Below are 20,243 nucleotides of genomic sequence, written 5' to 3' on the forward strand. Positions count from 1 at the left end.
TAAGTCAACTGGTTGCTTATGTCACTCCTCTCCTTCACTGTTCTTGTTCTGAAACTCAAAGACAGCAATGCTTAGGTCACGATCCTTAGCTCAGGTAGCTTCAACACGTAGAAATACAAACATTTAGTTCCAAAATGCAAACTGGCAGAATGCTTTCTATCCACAGTTTATGGAGAGATAAGCTGCATCGTGCATGACCTACTGTTTAAGACAAACTTTATGAAAACTGGGTAGGGGGGCACTTTTTTTTTTTCCATTGTCTAAATGGATACTAATTTTGCCTTCTTCATTTTTAAAGATTTTCATACTCACATTTCTGACTCCTCCTCATTTGCTCAGCCAAATTGGGATGGTCATAACAGTGGCTGTATTTGTAAAACTTACAGTGCAACTGTTGCAGTCCTCAGTATAGGTGTCAAATACTTCAGCCTTTTTCTAACTGTAGATAGCTATCTTAAGTGGATTCTGTAAATGTTTCTAAATTATTTGATTTCTATATATTGCCACAGTCAAAAGTTTAGTTACATAAATACGTGGCTATCCTCTGAAAACAGCAAAAATATTAAGGACCTTTGAAACTGCATTATCTGTATATGAATCGAGCACATTTTAAATGAGTAGAAACCTCCAGCCAAGTTACCAAGTTATTTTAAAAAAGACTGTTGTCGACGGAAGGAAGACACAGACGCTCAATATGAGTGAACAATGAACTTCAACTTTAATGGATAGCTCAGTCGCCTTTTATCTAGTTCGAATATAATCAACTCATACATATTGCAAAAACTAAGCTCAGGATTGGCTAACATTTCCCGCTCTTTTCAGGTAGTTCCTCCTTCTTTTAGCCACCGTCCCGCCTTAGGGACTTTCCCCATCGCTCAAGGGCATCGTGTCCTTGAGCCTGATTGGCTCTCAGCCAGCTGTGTACGTGCCAGACTCATGTGAGTTGAGTACGGTACTTCACTAGCCCATTGCCTCTTAACTGCCCAACATCCACGTGTCTTATTTCACTTAACCATTCCTCCACAAAAGACTTGTTATTTTTAGCTCTGATAGCTTCAACACTATATGTTATAATGATGGATAATCTGGAAACAGATTATACAACAGTGATATTAAGTAACTTAATTAAATTTAAAAAGTTAGATTTCAAATTAAAAGAAATGTCATTTTTAAAGTGATCAACCATTTCCCTTCTTCACTTTGCCTTAACACTTTCTTTCCAATTCACAAGAGAAGAAACACAAACGGACATATTATACATTCCTTTTAACCACTGGTATTCATGAAGTAACTTCTTTAAGTCTTCCTTAGCTACAAGATGAACAACAAGAAGCATGGTAAAAAAGTATGCTCCTGAAGAAAACACTTCTCTACATCATTTACTGGACTTCAGAGTAAAATTGTACATCACTGCAGACTTGAGACATCTTGGTCATTACATTTAAACTTAATGAACAAACTTTTCAAGTATAACTCCAGGCACAAATCAGAGGAAACAGCTTGCTATCAGCACACAATCTTTCCTACTTTCAAGTATCAAATAATATGCACTCAGATTAAAGTCTACCTTCTATGATAACCTTTTTTTTAAAACAAACAAACAAAAAAAACAAAGTACATGCAGTTAAGTACACAGTGTCACCTAACCGAAGACTTCATTGCTATAACAGAGTACAATACTTCTCACTGAACTTATAGGCTACAAAAATTTACTTTTAATCCACTACATTTTTTCAGCTTCATTAAATTCATCCGTACACAAAGAACACTACCTTTCTGAAGCAACAGCTGAGGATTTAAACAGCCATTTCCATTCTGGGCTGCTCCCCAGTCTAGACATTAAAAAAAGGAATTATTCAAGAGGTATTCCACCAATATGTATTTATGCATATATGTTAAGTTCTGGTGACAATTCAAATAAAGTTATGTTCTAGTCTTGTGTGTGTGATTTTTCAAGAATTGTTGATTTGAATTTCAAATTTGAATTTTTCCAATTGCTGATCTTGGCAGCATACCTCATAATATGGTATATATGCTAGTAAAGTCAGCAATTTTTGATAAATATTGCTGGCACAAACAGCTTACACCCACCCTGTCCTCTACCTATAACTGTTTATTTTGGCAACATGAACTTTTAAGTTAGGAGATTTAAAAGCATGATCTAAAAATGACTCAGCTGACTCTCGTGCAGACATCAGAATTTGATAGACCAACTTTAAAACATACAGCTAAGCCATGACCAGTAAAGAAAACAGATTTTCATAAATCTGGATTGTTGAGTTGATTTACTTAATCTGAAATGAAGAATATCTTCATAAGCCAATTATACTTAAGAATGTTTATTTCTTCTAGGTAACGCAATCAGTTATGAGAAAGGAGTTATGAGAATGAGCCAAGATTTACTTCACCTACTTAAGTGCCTCATCATTAATTTCATCTGCCAAGCTATGAGTCACACAAATAAAAGACTTCATAGCAGTAGCTGGCAAGCTGATATGAAAATTTCTATCATGCTGGCTTTATGGAAGAACTGAGACTGTTTCATGTCAGCTGTTACTTTTAGATATATCAGACTCCAACCTCTTGTGAAAGCTGGTGGAACATGCTATTTCTTTTCAACTACTAACATACTAAGAGACGTTAAAACTAAGAGACGTTAAAACACTGAAGGAACAGACAAAGTGAGCACCTTTTGCATGTTTTGGCTATTTATGTCCACCAGCTACAGTAGTTCTTATTTTTCAAAAGGCCATGTACAAAACCATGTGGCTCAATATGACAATGAAAGAAAAGCATTATTAGCATCTGCTTAGTAAATGAAATACATAAAACAAAACAATGAAAACCATTCTTATAGGTATTAGAGCTTTGACTCCACCTTCCTCTCCAATGGCATTACATCTCTCTCTCCCCCAACACAACTCAAATACATATAAACTGTAATGAAAATAAATATCGGTATTCCTTCTTCAGTATTATTTCCTTCAGAATAGTAAAAACATTGTACTTTAAAAAGAGAAAGCTCCAAGTAAAATAATCAGGAGTACTGTCTTTGGTCCATATTGATTATTCAAAACTGGTTAAATTATTGGTTTCTTTAAGAAACTGAAGAGCAAACCTCAAATTACACCATTAGTCGCGGTAGAGATTATTTTCATAAACTTATAACAACCCATAAATAAAAGAATAACTATTTGGAAGGTTTTCTGAAAATAAGAATTTTTATTATATCAGTAAGTCAGAATTGTGTGGAATGTATAAGTCTTTAACAATAGCAGCTTCTAACAAAGCAACAGAGCATCTTTACATTGAACAGTATATCCAGTATTCGAATGCCTCCTCCAAAGAGGAAGTTGTCTATGTATTTGTTCTCTACTATAAATTAATAATTTACAATGCACAGAATGTGCTTAGTGATACCATGCAGAAACATGCAGAGCTATTTAAAGATAGCTCTAAAAGATTTTGGGTAGACATCTGCACAATGCTTTATTGTCCAAAGCAAAGCAGAGTACCATCCGTGCCATTCACGCACAAGGTATTTCTGTAGCTTAGTAATGATGAAAAAATCCTAGGTTATCCTAATATTTTTTTTTTTCTTGGGTAAGTTATTTCAGCTGCTACTTTCTGTAAAATACAGAATACACCTCCAAAACATAATTAATACACATATTTATATAAATAGCGTATACATGTATACACACACCATGCTTTGAGTAGAGCACCTTTTACAAGTTTAACACTGCTGTTCCTAAGGACGTGGAATGAAGCCTCCAAGTTTCAGAGATGTAAGGCCACTTGTATGTTTCCTCTACTGGAATTACTATTCATTAAGTTCATGCCATGATCAAGGAACATTTCATAGATGAACTAGACATCCTCATTTATCCCTCACAAGAAGCATTTAAAAACTTCATCTGTTACACCAGGTAGGCACTACATTTACTGCCTGTTCATTGTTGCTAGACAACATCATATAAAGCAGAGACAAATAAGCACCTAACCACTTTAAATGCAATTACAGTGATCTGTACAATAAAAATTATTTGGAGGAAGGTTATTCAACATCTGCAAAGATACCTCCTTGTCAAAGGAAGAAGGTTAGAGTGACAAAAAATTCATTGGCACTACAATGAAAATGACGAATGAAGTTTTATTAGTTACATAAATTTCCTAAGTTAGCAGTGGTCTCATAAGAGTTTAAGTTAGTGAAACAAAGCAAGCCTTTGAACAGTGATAGCATAAAAAAACCCATATAATAAGAATTGAGATGTTCAAGGTAATTTGGAGACAGGAAACAAGATTCAGGGTGAAGTAAAGACACGAGACATTTAAAATTGCTGAATGCAATGCTTTGTGAGAGGGTTGTTTTTGATTCAGACAAGCATTTCTAAGTTGTCAAACACAAACACTTTAAAGTCTGTTGGATGAGACATATCAAATAACCAAGCTTATTTATAATACCTAAAAAAGAACAATGAAGAGAGCAACTTTTAAAAATCTTCTCCCCTAAAAATATACATTACAAGGCACATTAGGAGAAATATCTTTGATTTTATTATTCCATTTGAATTAAATACCTGAAACCAGTTCTCATATCATAAGACAATGGGGAGAAGTTTAAAATGCATTTTGACAGATGCACTAACTTTAATAGACAAAGTGCTATGACTTATGCCAAAAAGGATCAGCATAAAGTAAAAAAAAATAAAATAATAAAAATAACCAAGCCATGAAAAATAAGTTTTGAAATCAAAGTAAGGAAAATATAGGTATTACACAGCATTTTAAAGTGACTCAAAGCTAAAAGTATAACACTGAGAAGGTTTATAAACCTACATTTTACATTGTTCCCTTCATAGCCTGCAACTTTGGAAGTATTTTATTTTTTTTGAAAATATACAAAGAAAAAATATTAGCATCCTTAGTGCTTTAAAAAAAAAAAAAAGAACGGTTTATAATGAAAGAAAATAACAGAAAGCAGGTTAATTCATTATACTGTTTTGAAGCACTAAGCAATAAACCTGGATTGTACGTTGTATTTTAACCCTATTCTTTTCTTTTAGCTGTACAGCAGATGCCAGTGATTTCAACAACTCTGCAAGTCTTTTTGACATCTTAACAGCAAAACCTTTGGGCAATTAATTATTCTTATCATTACTAACAGTCAACTGCTAAAAAGCATTCAGTTGAGTAAGTATGTAAAAGATGTCTTATTCCTCATACAGAACTTTGTGCCCTTTAAATTTTGCACTTCATAAATAACATTAAAATTTCTATTCACTCCAAATGATTCACACTTAAGACATCTCACATGCATAACAGTAGTGTTCCCTTTAAACTAGAAAAGCACAAACTCTACTGAAAGATATGTATTTGAAAGTTCCAGGTGTCTTAACCTTTCCAAGGATATAAAATGTTCAGAAACGAAGTTGTAAATACACCAGTGCCGCCCCACTTCCAAACTTCCAAAGTAAGGTAACTTTTATTTAGCAAGCTTAACATTTTTGTTGCATTGAAGACTTGTGTTGTTTTTTTTTTTGTTTGTTTTGTTTTTAAACACTTTCCACTGGTATATTCTCAAAGTCTGTATTACATTTGTCTATTCTTTAAAGAGTATGTGTAGGGTTAATAGTACTATCAATACTTAAAAAGAGGGAGCTTACTTGCAGCAAGTAGCTTTTCTAAGGCTTTTAGAAGGGGTGGTAACCATTTCAGACAAAATAATTTAAAGGAACGCATTAGTTTAAGATTAATATGTACATACACAACAGATTATACTTCTTTCTCACACAGTCTCCTTAAACTAAGGATGCCTAAAGAACCAAAATCATGAAAAAATGATGTGCTGATCTTCAGTAAACTGACACAATTCATTCAGAGATTGTGCTAATTACATCAGGATTGGTAAAGTTGTAGTTCTTCAATCCCACCAATATTTGTCTACCACTGAAATTGGACCTAACTGTTGTTTTTAATGCTGAATAAGAGTAAAAAAAAAAAAAAAGTCATTGTACTATTCCCCCTGAAGTTAAACAGTGTATATCCACAGCTTTCTTCTATATCTACCATTTCAAAAAAAGCTCACCCAACCAACTGTTAAGAACTAAACTCCAAGTTTGGCACATACAGCAACTTTCAGGAGCGCGCATTTATTTTTATTAAAACACTGATAAGAACAATGATCCTATCACCAAGCATTAGCCTGACTGGCAGCTACTCAAGGTGCTTTATCTCAGCTTTGCACACAGGGATTGCACTTTGCCTATGATTGAAGCACATAAGGCACAACGCAGAAGTACAAGAGTTCAGACACTAGAGGACAGTCTGTTCATTCGACTGAACCTCCAGATTTGTAGTGCACATTCCACATCGCTTCCTTTCTCTTGCACTAGCATTCAAGTTCATAAGCTGTTGAATCCACTTCCAGGAAGCTTCTCTTCAGATCAGAGATTTCTTTAGGCTAGTTGAAATTCTTTTTTACATAAGCCTCAGAGCGTTGCAAGAATCCTTGAAAATGAGATAATTAATGTCAGCACTGTCTGTCCAACACCAAAGACAAGAGCTTCTAAGGGAGCCATATTCTTTCCTGCTACTCTGTAAATTCCAGCTACTGCAGCACCTAAGAATCACAGGAAAAACAAACAGCCATCAAATTACAGATGTAAACCCAAGGCTGAAATATATAACAAATAATTTACTGTGCTTATGCATCACCTATTTCTAGAATATTACCAAACACTGTATTACTTCATGGTATTATGCAATAATTTAGCCTTGCTTGACTTTTTCTAGTTTTATGAAGAGCCTTCAGGGATGATTTTCCCAATTGAATCAGATTAACTTTCACAACACAAGCTTGATTTGAAAAAAAAAAAAGTGAATCTTGCCATTTCTCTTTAGGTGCATTCAAATTTAATCTTTTTTTTTTCCTTCATATTTGCCTTCTGCTAATTTGAAAAATTAGCAAAAACAACATTAAAGTTTGGTTTAATTGTGCTTGCATAAATAGGGAGAAGACAACAATAAGACTTCTGGAGTCTACAAAACAATTGAAAATTTCTATGAACTTCATTTAATATTTCAGTTAAATAACCAAGTCATACTGTGTCAGTTTAACTTTGATTTAAACTACTAATTTAACAATTGTCCAGCAAATCAAGCAGAAACATGAAAAATAATCCAGAAGTCTTACACTGTCAACCATGAAAGTGTATGGGAGGAAATCTCTACAGATATCATTAGATTTTGAGTTATATCAAATTAAGACATCGCTTTGCTTGTAGATGTGTGCAATTCCCATTTGTATAACATTACATGATCAAGATAAGTCAGCAATAAAATACTGCATTGTAAACAAAGCCAGTTGCTCCTAACTCCCTCCCCTCCCATTGTCTTTTACATGCTGAATTTATCACATGCATTTAAAGAGCAAAAGTCACACAGCAAAGGAATAGTTGTGTTGACTTGAAACAAGTGCCTGAGAAACATATTCTTTGCTACCAATCAAAATACCTGGCTAATGACGAAGAACATTTTCTTCTCAAATGACGTCTGAACATAGACACCAAAATGTTCATCCAAAAAAACCATCTTGTATATTTGGGAATAGAAATGTTGTTTTTGCAGAGTTACATTGTTTAGAAGGAGGGAATGTGGTACTGAGATATGCTTACAGTGATAAGAAAGTTTAGCAGGTGACCTTGTAAAATGCAATCAGATTCCTTAGGACAATTAGGTGAAAATCATGGTGTCAAGTCAGATAAGTGAAGAAACATTACCACTTCAAGCAGTAAAAATGTCAAAAGAAATTTGAAGTTTAACAGGCCAGCAACTGAAGGCCATGCATTGTTTGTGAAGCATCAGATAGATTGTGAACCTGGATTACCCACTCAGTGGGGAAACAGAGGAGGGTCCTGCCATCAAAAGGTATCTAAACTGTGTTTTGGAACTAGTAGATGCACTCTCTCCTGCTTGTGGGGCGCCCGCCATTGCAATCGCGAATAAATTACTACTTCACTGTGATCCTCGCCTGAGCCTAAGATATGGCTATGGAATGTTTCTCACAGTATACATCTGTCTGTGGATAAAAATTTTACTCAATCCATACCTCAGAAGTTCACTTAGAATAAAGCTTTCTTAAAAAAAATATTTTTTTTCTGAGCTAATATTTGTTGTAGAGTGCTTGTTTCCCTTACCTAAAAGGAACACTGAATTTTCTGTCCTTTGAGGTTTTGGCCTTCAGGAAAAAAAATCTTAATTGTGAAATAGTTATAGAACTTTTTGTATATAATGTCTGAGAAGCCAATTAACTACTATTAAATGATTCTAGAGAATACAAAGATGCTTCTGCAAGCTCTAAGAAAACTGAAAAGCTACCACAGTTTTTGAAATAAATACCAAGAGTTTTTAAAAAAAAAAAAAAAAAAAAACACAATGGAATTTCCTCATTTTTACTCAGTCATTAATATGAATAGTTTGCTGAAGTGATCAAAAATCCATTAGTCAGTACCAACAGATTTTCTAGAAGTACAATCCATATCTGAGTATCACCTGATATCTTAAAAAGATTTATTTATCAAACATTATAGGAAAAGAATTCACTAATAATTGTTTCTTTACAAAAAAAATGTGAAGTATATTTTGTCAGAAACCTCACAAGGCTAGCCTTATATTATTTCACTCAGCCACCTTGCATAAGCTTTTCCATTTGTTCCTCTACTATTGACCTGTCAAAAACTGAAAGAGATCCTTGAGACTGAGCCCAGTACTGACATTAAAAATATTCAGGCAATTGAACTCTCAAACTGAATTCAAATTGCTAAGGTTTATTAATTAGTAGCATCAAATTATGGTATACCAATAATAGAACTGTTTTGCTTCTTAAGAAAACATTGAGATATTTTGGAAAACATCACTAATGAAAACATTTAAAATGTTATAGCTTGATAATTATGTGTTTATATTTGTTGAATAACTGTGTGCAATACAACCTGTAATGCATAACCCAACACAATTGGTACAGAGCCAGAGTATACTACAATAAGTTGCCATTGAGGAAATGACAACATCACCAAAAGAGTGTGTATTGAGGGAGGAGGAAGAACAGACTCTTTGGGATAAAATGCAGCTGAAATCCTTACTTCAAACTGCCTAACATATCTCTTTCTGGGGTTATTTTTGACAGTATTCACCACTATTCACTCAGTTTATTGCCTTTTTTTTTTTTTTTTTTTTTTTAAACTAACCATGTTTTTACAAAGCCTAGGAATTGAGGGGTTCGCTCATTGAAATCGGTTTGGTACTTGAATTTCTTACGTACTGGATTTCGCCTATCCAAGAAACTAAATCCTTAACTTCCATTCCAGCTTGCAGCATAATAGCTATTGAAAATACTCTTTAATATTGTATTACTATAATTGGCCTTCAGGAGCTCCTCGCAGCATTTCTTTCAGGATGAAACAACCCATTGTCATCCAGAAACAAAAATGTTTTTAGCTAACCCAGTGACAATATTCTGTGCAAAACCACTGGGAACAACATAATAAAAGTCCACAGTGCAAGCTTGGAGAAATTCTCAGGTGAAACGCATTATTTACACATAAACAGTGCTGTTTATTTGTTAAATGTTTTGACATGTAAAACTGGATGTCCCAAAACTCAACTGTGTTACTCCTCTTCTCATGCATAAAGACGAAGAAATTTCATTTCACAAACACTGATCATTCCCCACTGCAGAATACTACTGAAAAAAATCTCGGCTTGGATACCCAGCAACACATTTCCTGTCTTTTATTCTTCAGAAACAGTCAGGCACAGTCGACCTAACAGGGCCACTGCCATTTTACACATAGGACAATTCAATGTCAGCATAACTCACAATGTGAGGTTCTCAACAGGTTCCATATATGCCTTACCTTAGGAGACAAAATAAAGTAGAATTATACTGAACTGCTGTTAAACACTGAAAATTCTAGGCTAGGAAATACACAGCAATTAAAACATTACTTTGAGTAAAACCTTAAGGAAGTATTTCTTCAGAAGCTTGTATTTTTATTTAATCTTGAAAGCTAGCAGGCAAGAATGACTTTCAGTATGAGAAACTTGAAGAAATAATCTCCTACAAAACACTCATGAGTGAAGCTTAAGTGTTACCGCTACTCTGATAATCTGTACAATTCAAAGACAGAATGAAAGACAACACTGCTCACCTACAGTTTAAGGCTATATGACAGTCTCTAAATTTTCAGTTCCATACCCTCTAAGACTTTATAACTAACATCATTCCTTCCTACACCAAATAAATTGGAAATTATTATAACCACACAAGACTGGGAAGGTCTTTCAAATCCGTAAGCCAAACTGTTTGGTCTGTTCTCTGAGTGGTATGCATAGTTCAGATTGTTATACAGTCACTAAAAAAAAAAAAAAAAAAAGTAAAGTTTGTTTGCTGCAAGTCAGTACCTACACGGCACCTTTCCTTCCTTTAAGAGAGCAACATCCTATCCAAATGTAATTTAAAAACCTCCAGCAGGCTTAAGGAAATGAGCAAGAAGTCAGTCCTGTAATTAATGGGATCAAAGCTTCATTTCCAAACAAAATGGCTGTCTTTTAGAGTATTGACAGGTGATCTTGATCAAAAACTTTTGGCAAAAGGTCTGCACAAGTATGATAAGACAGGACTACACTTTCTGTTCTCAAAAAGGTATTACCTATCAAGCATACATATTTGAACAGCTTGATACCTAAACTTTACAAAATGAAGGACTAGGACAACCGTCCGATGACAATTCTGGAATCATTTTTTATCTTTACTACAACAGGAAGAGAAACTCAGCTGTCATTTTCATTAGAATTGCTACATGACTGAAGCAAAATCCTTAATAAACAATCACCAAACCACTAAGAGAAGCTTTATTTGTTTTAATATTGATTTAAATTTAGCGTAAATAAAAACACAAAAGACAGACTTACTGGTTATCATTGCTCCTGTTATAGAACCCAGAAATCCAATGCTGACCACAGTGACAGAGATTAGTCTCCCCTGCCTATGCCTCTGCAGCATCACAAACATTAACACTCCCACAGCACCATGGACAAAGAGAGAGGAGAAGAGAGCCCAGAGGAAAACCCAGTACCACATCTCTGAAAGAAAGCAGTCAAAAGATTAATATTTTTCAGGCAATAAATTTAAGAGATTTAGAAACATTGCATATAATCAATAGTAAAAGAAAAGCAATACCCATTTCAGTCTTAAAAGGAGTCAATGTGAAAACACTGGCATATGCTCAAGACACTATCCCCTTTTAGCAGTTTATCAAAGAAGTAACTATTATGATCAAAAAATTGTAAAAAGAAATCTAGTACAGTTTTTTGTGATAATACACCTGATTAAAAGACCACCATATTTTCTTCAAAGGTTTCTTTAAAAATACAATAATTTTAACTTCTTACTAGGATTTTGCAAATACAGCTGCAGAACAAAAAGTTATCTGAAACCAAGTGAACCAGAAAAAAGTCAAGAACTGTCTTTTATAATAAGGGACCACATCAAGCTAACATCAAACACAAAAGACGAGATTAAAGACTTCAGTATATCTACCCAGGAGCTGTAAGTGTTCTATTGAATTAGCTTCAAAAGGAAAAAAGAGAAATAAAAAAAATATTAAACTGTAGTAATACATCCAGCTGCTTTATTCTAATTGCTTAGCACACACTTTTATAGGTACAGGTAGTCACTATTATTTGAGTCACTGAGCAAGGACTGGAGATTTTGAGAATGTGCAGAGTACAATCATTTCTAAGAATGCCAGGCATGATCATTACTTTCAAATACAAGAGCAGAGAGCATCAATAAAGCTACATAAAAATCAAAGAAACTTCCTTACTTGATGGCTATCTTCTAAAAGCATTTACTATAATTCAAAAGCGTAAGAAAAACTAAAAAAGGAAAGAAGTAAAACTCTAAATATATCCACTTTTTTTTTTTTAAAGGTCAACTACAGTGACGATCTTGTGTGTCTCTATCATCATAAAATTCCGCAAACTGGTAGACGTTTTCCCAGCTGTCACAATCCCAAACTTAGTTTTTCCCACAGTTCACCCTAAAAAAAATATACAGCTTCCATACAACAGTAGGACAATGTTTATCAGGCAAGCCTGTACTACTGTAGCTTGACATTCAAGCAGAAATATGACCCAATTAGCTAACTTAAAAATATATGCAAACACAGCAGATTAAGCAAAAAATACTGTAAAAGGATGCTCAGGAAGAATTGTTGCCACACAGTAACTGCAGTCCTTTGAGTCCAAGTCTGTAGAGCATACATAACACAGCACAAAAAAAAAAAAGTTCAAACTTTTTCATTTAGCAGTACATGGAGCGTAGTGTCAACCCTTCCCCTTTCACACAGGCATAAAAGGTAAATCCATGTCATAGGACTTAGAACTCCTATAAATCAGGAGAATCAAAAGACCCACTTAGGAGGGCAACAAGGAAGATAGGTGGTAAATATACACACAGTTAATACTAACCACTGTAGTTCAAGACACAACCTCTCTGAGTGTTTGGATACACACACATATTGGGGGTAGCTCTAAGCAAGTCCATAGAAGTCCACGTGCTTTATATTTAGGGCAGAAGACAGTAGAACAGAACCATCCTCAAATGTGAGATAAAATGGAGTTCTTCACACACACTTTTCCCCTCCTGCTCCTTAAAGTGACATGCGTACTGAGTGCATTCAAAAGGCAATTAGAGAACATCCAAAAATATTTCTTGTTCTACATAAATGCAGCTGCAGTGTTTAAAGAACCCAGCTACAAACCATGACTTCACAAAGCCTTAGGTTTTCAGCTCAATAGCATCACAGTCAGCAATGCAAGAAATGAAGGTAGCATTACATGCAACTGCAATAACCCAGTACCATCTCATAATATATCATTTATACCTCTGTTTTTGCCAGACTGACTGTAGATGCTAAAATCTGCAGGTATTTACTTCAGAGCAGTTGGAGGGGAGGTGGGCAGAGGGAAGAACCCCTCATATCTTCATGACGGTAGGAACCAAACATTTGTTTAGATGTGAAAAGGGCTAAGACATATGCCTGCAATGCTCCTAGATGCAAGTCAGGCAGCCGGATGGGGGACACAGCAAGCAGTTGTGAACTGGTTAACTGTCTTTCATCCTGCAAGTAGGCAAATTGACAGAACACCAATTTGGAGTTTGTATTTGTATACCTCCAAGTACACGTTGCAGATTATCCACTCTCCAACTTGTGTGCAAATTTGTTGAATAGCTGATTAGGAAGTTACTAGACAGAGTTATGAGCAGAGAGACTAAATGTTTTTTCCCCCTTACACACATTCTTGCTAGATAGCAATTCGCGTCACTTTTATCCCAACAGGTTGAAAACAGAACTTTATCCACAGTTTTTTTTTTTTTTTTCCTGTGTAAGAGTTTGAGGTTCTCTACAATTCATCATTATCCAACTCCATAATTATGATGAAAGATGGCCCTTGAAAAAATACTGCGCTAGAGCTACACTGAAGGAAGCAAAGAATGGGTTGGGGATAACACAGAGACACCATGAGGGACTGGAGAAAGAGAATGCGACCTTCTGAACCCAAAGGGTCAAGGCTTTGCTTGACCAAAAAATAACCCAGTAGTTGGAAGATTTTTAATATCTATAAATGAGGCAGAAATGAGACTGCGGTGTTTTAAGAGCATGCTGATACAACAGACACTTATGCACTATATATGAGATTCATACTCTAAGGGGTATAAACACACCTTATCAATTGCTACTACCTTGACAAACAAAGCATGCTGTCAAAGAAGTTCATTATTTGTGTAACTACACTAATTAACTTGCTCTTCTGATGATATGAGCTACACAATTGGAATACTTTGCTGGTATGATAATAATGATTTCGTTTTAGCTAGTGGAAAGCTCCAAACACAAACCTAGCCTCAGTTATTTAGTCACATCCACATAGAGCTACCTGAAAGAGCCCTGAACAAAATGACAAAATGAAACTACAAAACAAAAACAAAAAACCACGCACTGGAAAAGATCCAGTACTTAGTGGCTTACAAACCACAACATCCAATCCATCACACAGATCATCCTGGCTTTACGCAGGTGGAATTTTCCTCCCACCCCCCAGAAGAGCTACAGGGCTCAAGCACTTGCAATCCATGCTCTTTCTCTCCAGATTTAGGGTACTGCTCTGTTAATTTAGGTATTTATAGCTATTATATATAAATTATACATATAACACACAAATCACATTATGCTTATCTATTATACATGTACTTTGAAGATATCACTGTAGGCATATACAACCTCAAAGATTAGACTTCTATGATTAGAAAAAAAGTCTTAAAGGATGCTAAAGTTTAAAATGACATCTGTATTGACTTATCAAATTTGAAGTTGCATTCCATTAACAGCTTTATCTCGGGCAAATAAAAAATGTAAAGTCAAAGTATGTAAATGCTAACACTTTTGAACATGATTTATATACATGAACATGTTGTCCCACTGTCACTCAGCTTCAGTAAACAGGTAGTGAATACATCATTAGTCCTTCATCTTGAAGATTTTTCTTTCCCTCTAGTCCTTAGTTTATCTTGCCAGATGAATAGCGATTGCCTATAACATTTCATAAACCAAGACTGATTGCTGCAAAACCAAGCATCTGTCTTGAGACTCTGATCTATGTACCCAGTAACTATCTACCACTTACTGCAGAATTAAGTCTCTGTGCAGAATTCAAGTGTCTGCACCCCGAACACAAAGATACAAATTTCAGTCAACAAGATAGCACATGCTGAAGTTTGAATTAAGAAACTAAATAGTTATATCCTTGCAGATTTATGACCTCAACACACTCAGATTAAGAAATGCTTGTTTATTATACATGCAAACTTAACTTGGCTCTTTATACATTATGGTATTTTCTTCATTACTAGGTCCTTTCTTTAGTTACTGTATGAACTGGTACACTGGAAGTTATCAGGTCTATACAGTCAAATTGTTGTTTGTAGATGCTAACATTTTTGCTGTATTAACTGGAAGAGAAGAACTTGCTGAAGAGCACTGAAATCATTAGAGACTAGACCCCCTGAAGTTGCAGAATAGGGGACAACAACATAATCCAGAAAATCAGGGGACAAATAATTGCAGAATGAAGCTTAGGGGGAAAAAAATAGAAGAAGGCATCAGTCTTTGGAACACGCAATTAATGAGACAAACAAAACACCTACTTTGCTTACAGGAAGGACAGAAATATTGCAAAGTTCCCTAAACTTGAGGTAGCATATAACATGAATATTTACTACAACTGACACTCATGCAGGGACATTTTTCAGTTCAGAATCAGTCATTAGCCAAGTCATTCCATTAAAGCCTGATCTACCACTTAGCACATAACTGGTACATGCCAAGGGGCCACTTGGATTTGTTGGAGGAGCTAAAATAGGGTGAGGCAGGAGCCCCCTCTCCTCTCCCATAGGTCACAGAGCCTTACCCTCACCATTTACAGTAACATGCCCAAGTGAAGGCAGGAAGCTATGAAGCAAAAGTCAGTGGGCCTGGGTTCAGCTACAGCAAACAGCGCTTGCTATCATGGAGCGCGATGGGCACATGGCAGGAATTCAGTTGTCTGCAGTCTCCTGTGGTACTTTGTACTATATTACCCTACATAAAAGGCTGGATTTCCCTTTGTATTGAACTTGAACCAGACTTACAGTATAAAAAAATATTGGTTCAACTTCTCATTAAAACACCAAAAAACAACAACAAAACCAATCACACATCAATTAAACCACTGAGGTTTCAAACACTTCCTGGTTTAGGCTGGAGCTTGTATTTTATTTCAAAACATTGAACAAAGTTGATACATTTTTTTTTAAATAAAGAACATAACTTTGCTGATAAAATTGTATAACTTTTTCAAACATAATCAACATTGTTAATTTAAAGACAAATTCTTGCTTGAACAACTTAACTCCCAAATCCAAACCACAACTTTAAGTCCAAAAATAAACACAAAGCAGTCTTGAGGAATATTCATGGAACACTATATATTTATTATCTTTTCAGTACTCTGAAGAAGTTTCTCCTTCACTTTCTCCTTTCTTTTCAGCACAGAAAATCAGAACATCTGTTTTTGAACAATAATTACTTCTACAGTCAGTAAATATTTTAGAAAGATTTTATGCAAGTTTAACGACAGTTACTGATTAATATCAGTTACTACACTTAAAAAAAAATCACCTTACATATAATCAGGAACACAAACTTATATAAACAACTAAATCCACTTAAAGCTATTCATTTTTGACATTCCATGAGAGCATGCCACACACCCAATCATGGCTATTAGGACAACTTGTATTTAAAACACCAATTCAGAAACTACAGTGCATCTACAACTGACAATAATACACTCTTCTACAGCATTATCACAGATGATTAACTATTTTTTTCATGTTCTTTAAATTAAAAATAATCATTTGACATTAAAAATACCTTTTGCAACTTCTTGTTATATTGCAAAAGCACCAAGAAACATTTTTTCTTACCTAACACTCAGCATTGAATTTCACAGAAACGCCTGCATTGCATCATGTTCTAATAAGAAAAACTTTGGAGGACATCTAATACAAAGAAAAGTTACATCCATTGTTAGCTCCTTCCTTTAACGGTACAACTAGTATTTCCACAGAAAGAATGCAAGAATAACTACTCAGGAAGTGAGCTATATTCGTGTGGGGACACACTAATACCTCTAAGATTTAATCACCAGACACAGTGATACAAAGTGTATGCACTTTAAAAAGTTTAATAAAGTATAACCTATTAAAAGTTACTTTTAACTGGAAGTTAACAAGAAAGATCATAAAGCCTAAGACTCCACCTCTGTGCTACACATATGTATCTTTCACACAGATGGGAGGGAAAAGATGATATAATACTTTTTCATAAATATTAGAAACATACACCCTTTACTCAAGATCCTTCCAGGGAATTTACTCAGTAACATCCCTACTATCAACACAAAGCCCCTTCTAGTCCGGAGGTAGAAACTCACCATTCCCTTTATGCCTGGACAGAACAAGTAGCACACAAACACACTTCCCTGCTCTATACCTTCTAAGATAGGGTACGAAGGACTGCTCTAGAACTTTTTTTCCTGCCAAAGCTCCCCTCTCCTAGCAGGCTGTAACGACCTGTCTCGAGACCCCTTCCACAGCTTGGCTTCACCTTTCCAGAGCAGAACCCCTGAAGCTTACAATTAGGTTTACGTGCTAGCCCCGTTAACCTGTCACCCCGTTAACTCCCTCACTGCGTAGGGTGAAAAAAATAACAGAACAGTAAAAGTCTCTGCTTCTAGCACTCATTTTTCGCTTAAACAGCTTTCCCTCAGATGTCACCCATAAAAAATAAACCCGCTGACAGCGTCGCAGGAGCCCTCGCGGCCACCCCGCTCCGAGCATCCCCACAAGGAGCACCCCAATCCCAGTCCCAGTCCTAACCGGGACCCAACCGCCCCAACGCCGACCGCCCCAACGCGCCCCCGGTTACCGGTGAGGCTGCGCAGGACGGTGCCATGCGCCCAGAGGCTCAGCACCTGCTACACCGACAGGTTGATCGCGGACAGGTCCCCCGCCTCCACCTTCATGCTGCCGGCCCGGGGGGGCCGCCCAACGGCCGTGCGTGTCCACGTGTCCCCCCGGCCCCTCACCGGCAGGGCAGGGCAGGGTCCCCCTCACCTCCCCAGCGCCAACGGCCGCCGCCGCCCCGGCCGCCGCCCCGGCCACCACCATCACCTGCGGGGGGCGGGGCGAGGCGACGAGGCCCCGCCCACGCGCGGCCCCGCCCACTCGGCCGTGACCGTCGGGCTGCGCGACGCCTGATTGGTCCTCGCCGCGAGGGGCGGGTGTGCGGCAGCAGCCGTTGCAGCGGTTGGGGCCGTTGTCCCGGCGCCGCTGGGGCGCTGGCTCCCCGCAGCGTGCCGTGGGGGTGCTCGGCGGCGGCGCGCGGAGATGTCGCTCGGGCACGGGGCAGGGCAAGCCCTCAAAAGTTAAAAAAGATGACAAACCTTGAGTCAGTCCTAATCCTGTAACTACGCTTAAGCCCCTAGTTCCTTTCCTTACATAATAAAAGAAATACAACCATTAAGTTGAATGCTGCCTCTTTGGAAGTGCAGGATGTGTGGTGATTACTGATTTAATAGCAATTTTTTTCCCCACTCTTAAATATGACGTCCTAAGTTACATTTACTGCACATTTCCCATCTTTAATAAATGGCGCTTGCTACAGTACTTCGTAAGCATCATTTTCTGTCAGCACCCTTTGATGTATGGGGTTGGGGCGGTAAAGCAATTTGCACTTTATTTATTTTTTAAAGCCATGACAGATAAATCAGTTAATATCCTGCTTGATTTTTTTCAGATATACTATTGTGTGGTGTTTAGTTCAGAGGACTTTTGTTTGCAGCCAACAGTGCTTGGCATTTCTGCAAATAGGTATCAAGCCAGGCAATGAAAACACACAATGAATGACTCCTTAGATGGCTCCGGGTTTGGCTGATTGAGCACAGCATAACTGCAGCTGAGAAAGAACCCAACTGCCAGGACAGATCTGTTCCAGGATGGAGGGAATGTCCTCCCTCTCCCTGCAATCTCACCAGCAGCAACCTACCCCTGTGTGATTCAGGCAGGGTACCCACAGATACCAGCCTACTTCACTGCACACGGGCACAGTGGGAAAATAGTGTATCTTCTATGCTTAAACATAAAAAGGAGCGTCAGTGGGAAAATAGTGTATCTTCTATGCTTAAACATACAAAGGAGCGTCCAGAAAAAAACTTATGTTGGTTTATTCTTTTTAACTTCTGGACGCTCAACTTTGAGAAAGCAAACACTTCTCAACGAGCTTAAGAAAACCCAACCCAAAATCTGTATTTTAGACCACTGTCTCAACACCAAGTGTGCTCCACTTCATGATGGAGGTACAGAGAGATGTTGCACAGATCATTCTTTCTCTGGAGACACAAACATTGGAAACCTGTTGGGCTTAATGGTAGTGCCAGGTGCTGCTTTTCAGCTCATGCAGCACCCCTTGTCCTGTGCTTTCCATAGGTCTTTCTCCAGTTGTTCTCCAGGTAACTCAGCAAATCTCTCTTTCTGATTTTATTTATGTTAACTCTGTTCAGCTTCCAAAATGTTCTCCCTGGATTCTCTCTGTTGTGTCCTGCTCTTTCATTACCCACTGAGCAGGTGATCTGGATACAAATCTGTAATGCACTTTTTGTCATCTGAAAATTGGGCCAACTGGATCATTGAGGAAAAGATTGTCAGAACTACTGACACAAGTGCCTTGAATACAGCAGCAGAAAGCATCAAAATTCCCTCTGTAGGAGCCATAACTTGATACAAGCAGGGACTTGTGGCCAGCATTTTGTCCTCATAAGGCACCTTCACCTGGGAGACATTGCCAAGGAGGACTTGAGAGTATTAGTTTCCTGTGCTGCCGTAGGGGTTATCGTAAACTCTGTAGATGTAAATAAAGCAGGAAGGAAAAAAAAAAAAAGATAGGAACATGATCTTAGTGTTTAATCAGGTAAGGTAGTTCCTTTAAGTCTTAGAGATTACAAAAGAGAAATAGCCTGTCTGTAAGGGCCTGGTGAGCCCTCCTCTGACATGCTTCATGGTACTGTGGCACCTCATATTGAAGGAAAGGAGTCAGTCAGGGCAGGCCCAGAAGACAACACTGAAAAAGATCAGAGGAGGTTGTTGTGTGAGAGAGGGCCAAGCGAGCTGGCTGATGGGCTTAGCTTAGCTGGGCAGAAAGAATACTGCCAAGCTGTGTGTCTAACTTGAACCTGTCAACACCCTGTAGGAGTAACCACCAGCAAAGGGAGATGATTTATAGTGTGGAGATGGGGCAGGGGCTGAACAAGTATAAATGGCCCATTAATATAATTAGGCTAGGAATTAGGAGAAGGTTTATAACTGGAGGAAAGAGTCCTGGCCACAGTTTTCCCTAGGAAAACAACAGTGAGGGAGTAGGGAGGGAAACAACTCCCAGGATATACATTGAAATACCTGTTTGTTGAGCTCAAAAGCTGCCTGCTTTCCTGCATCTTGAGAAGAGATGCAACACCTGCAATTTATTAATGAACACTGGAGATACCTGACTCTGTGCACTTGGTGGAGCTCAAGAGAGTTG

General features: G+C 37.2%; 2 protein-coding genes across 4 annotated transcripts in view; both read right to left on the reverse strand.

Annotated features, from left to right (window-relative positions):
* The window catches only part of LOC311432957 (uncharacterized protein), an 84,555-nt gene that overhangs the window by 44,001 nt on the left and 20,311 nt on the right, over positions 1–20,243 (reverse strand). The gene's annotated exons all lie outside the window — the stretch shown is intronic.
* On the reverse strand, positions 694–17,773 carry LOC311432959 (transmembrane protein 170B-like). Its single transcript, XM_084511617.1, is given in 4 exon segments — positions 694–6,622; positions 10,975–11,145; positions 17,595–17,643; positions 17,647–17,773. Coding segments are annotated over 4 exon segments (396 nt in total). The 5' UTR covers positions 17,692–17,773; the 3' UTR covers positions 694–6,491.

This window comes from Aythya ferina (genome assembly GCF_964211825.1).
Source record: "Aythya ferina genome assembly, chromosome: 2".
In the NCBI taxonomy this organism is placed as follows: Eukaryota; Metazoa; Chordata; class Aves; order Anseriformes; family Anatidae; genus Aythya; species Aythya ferina.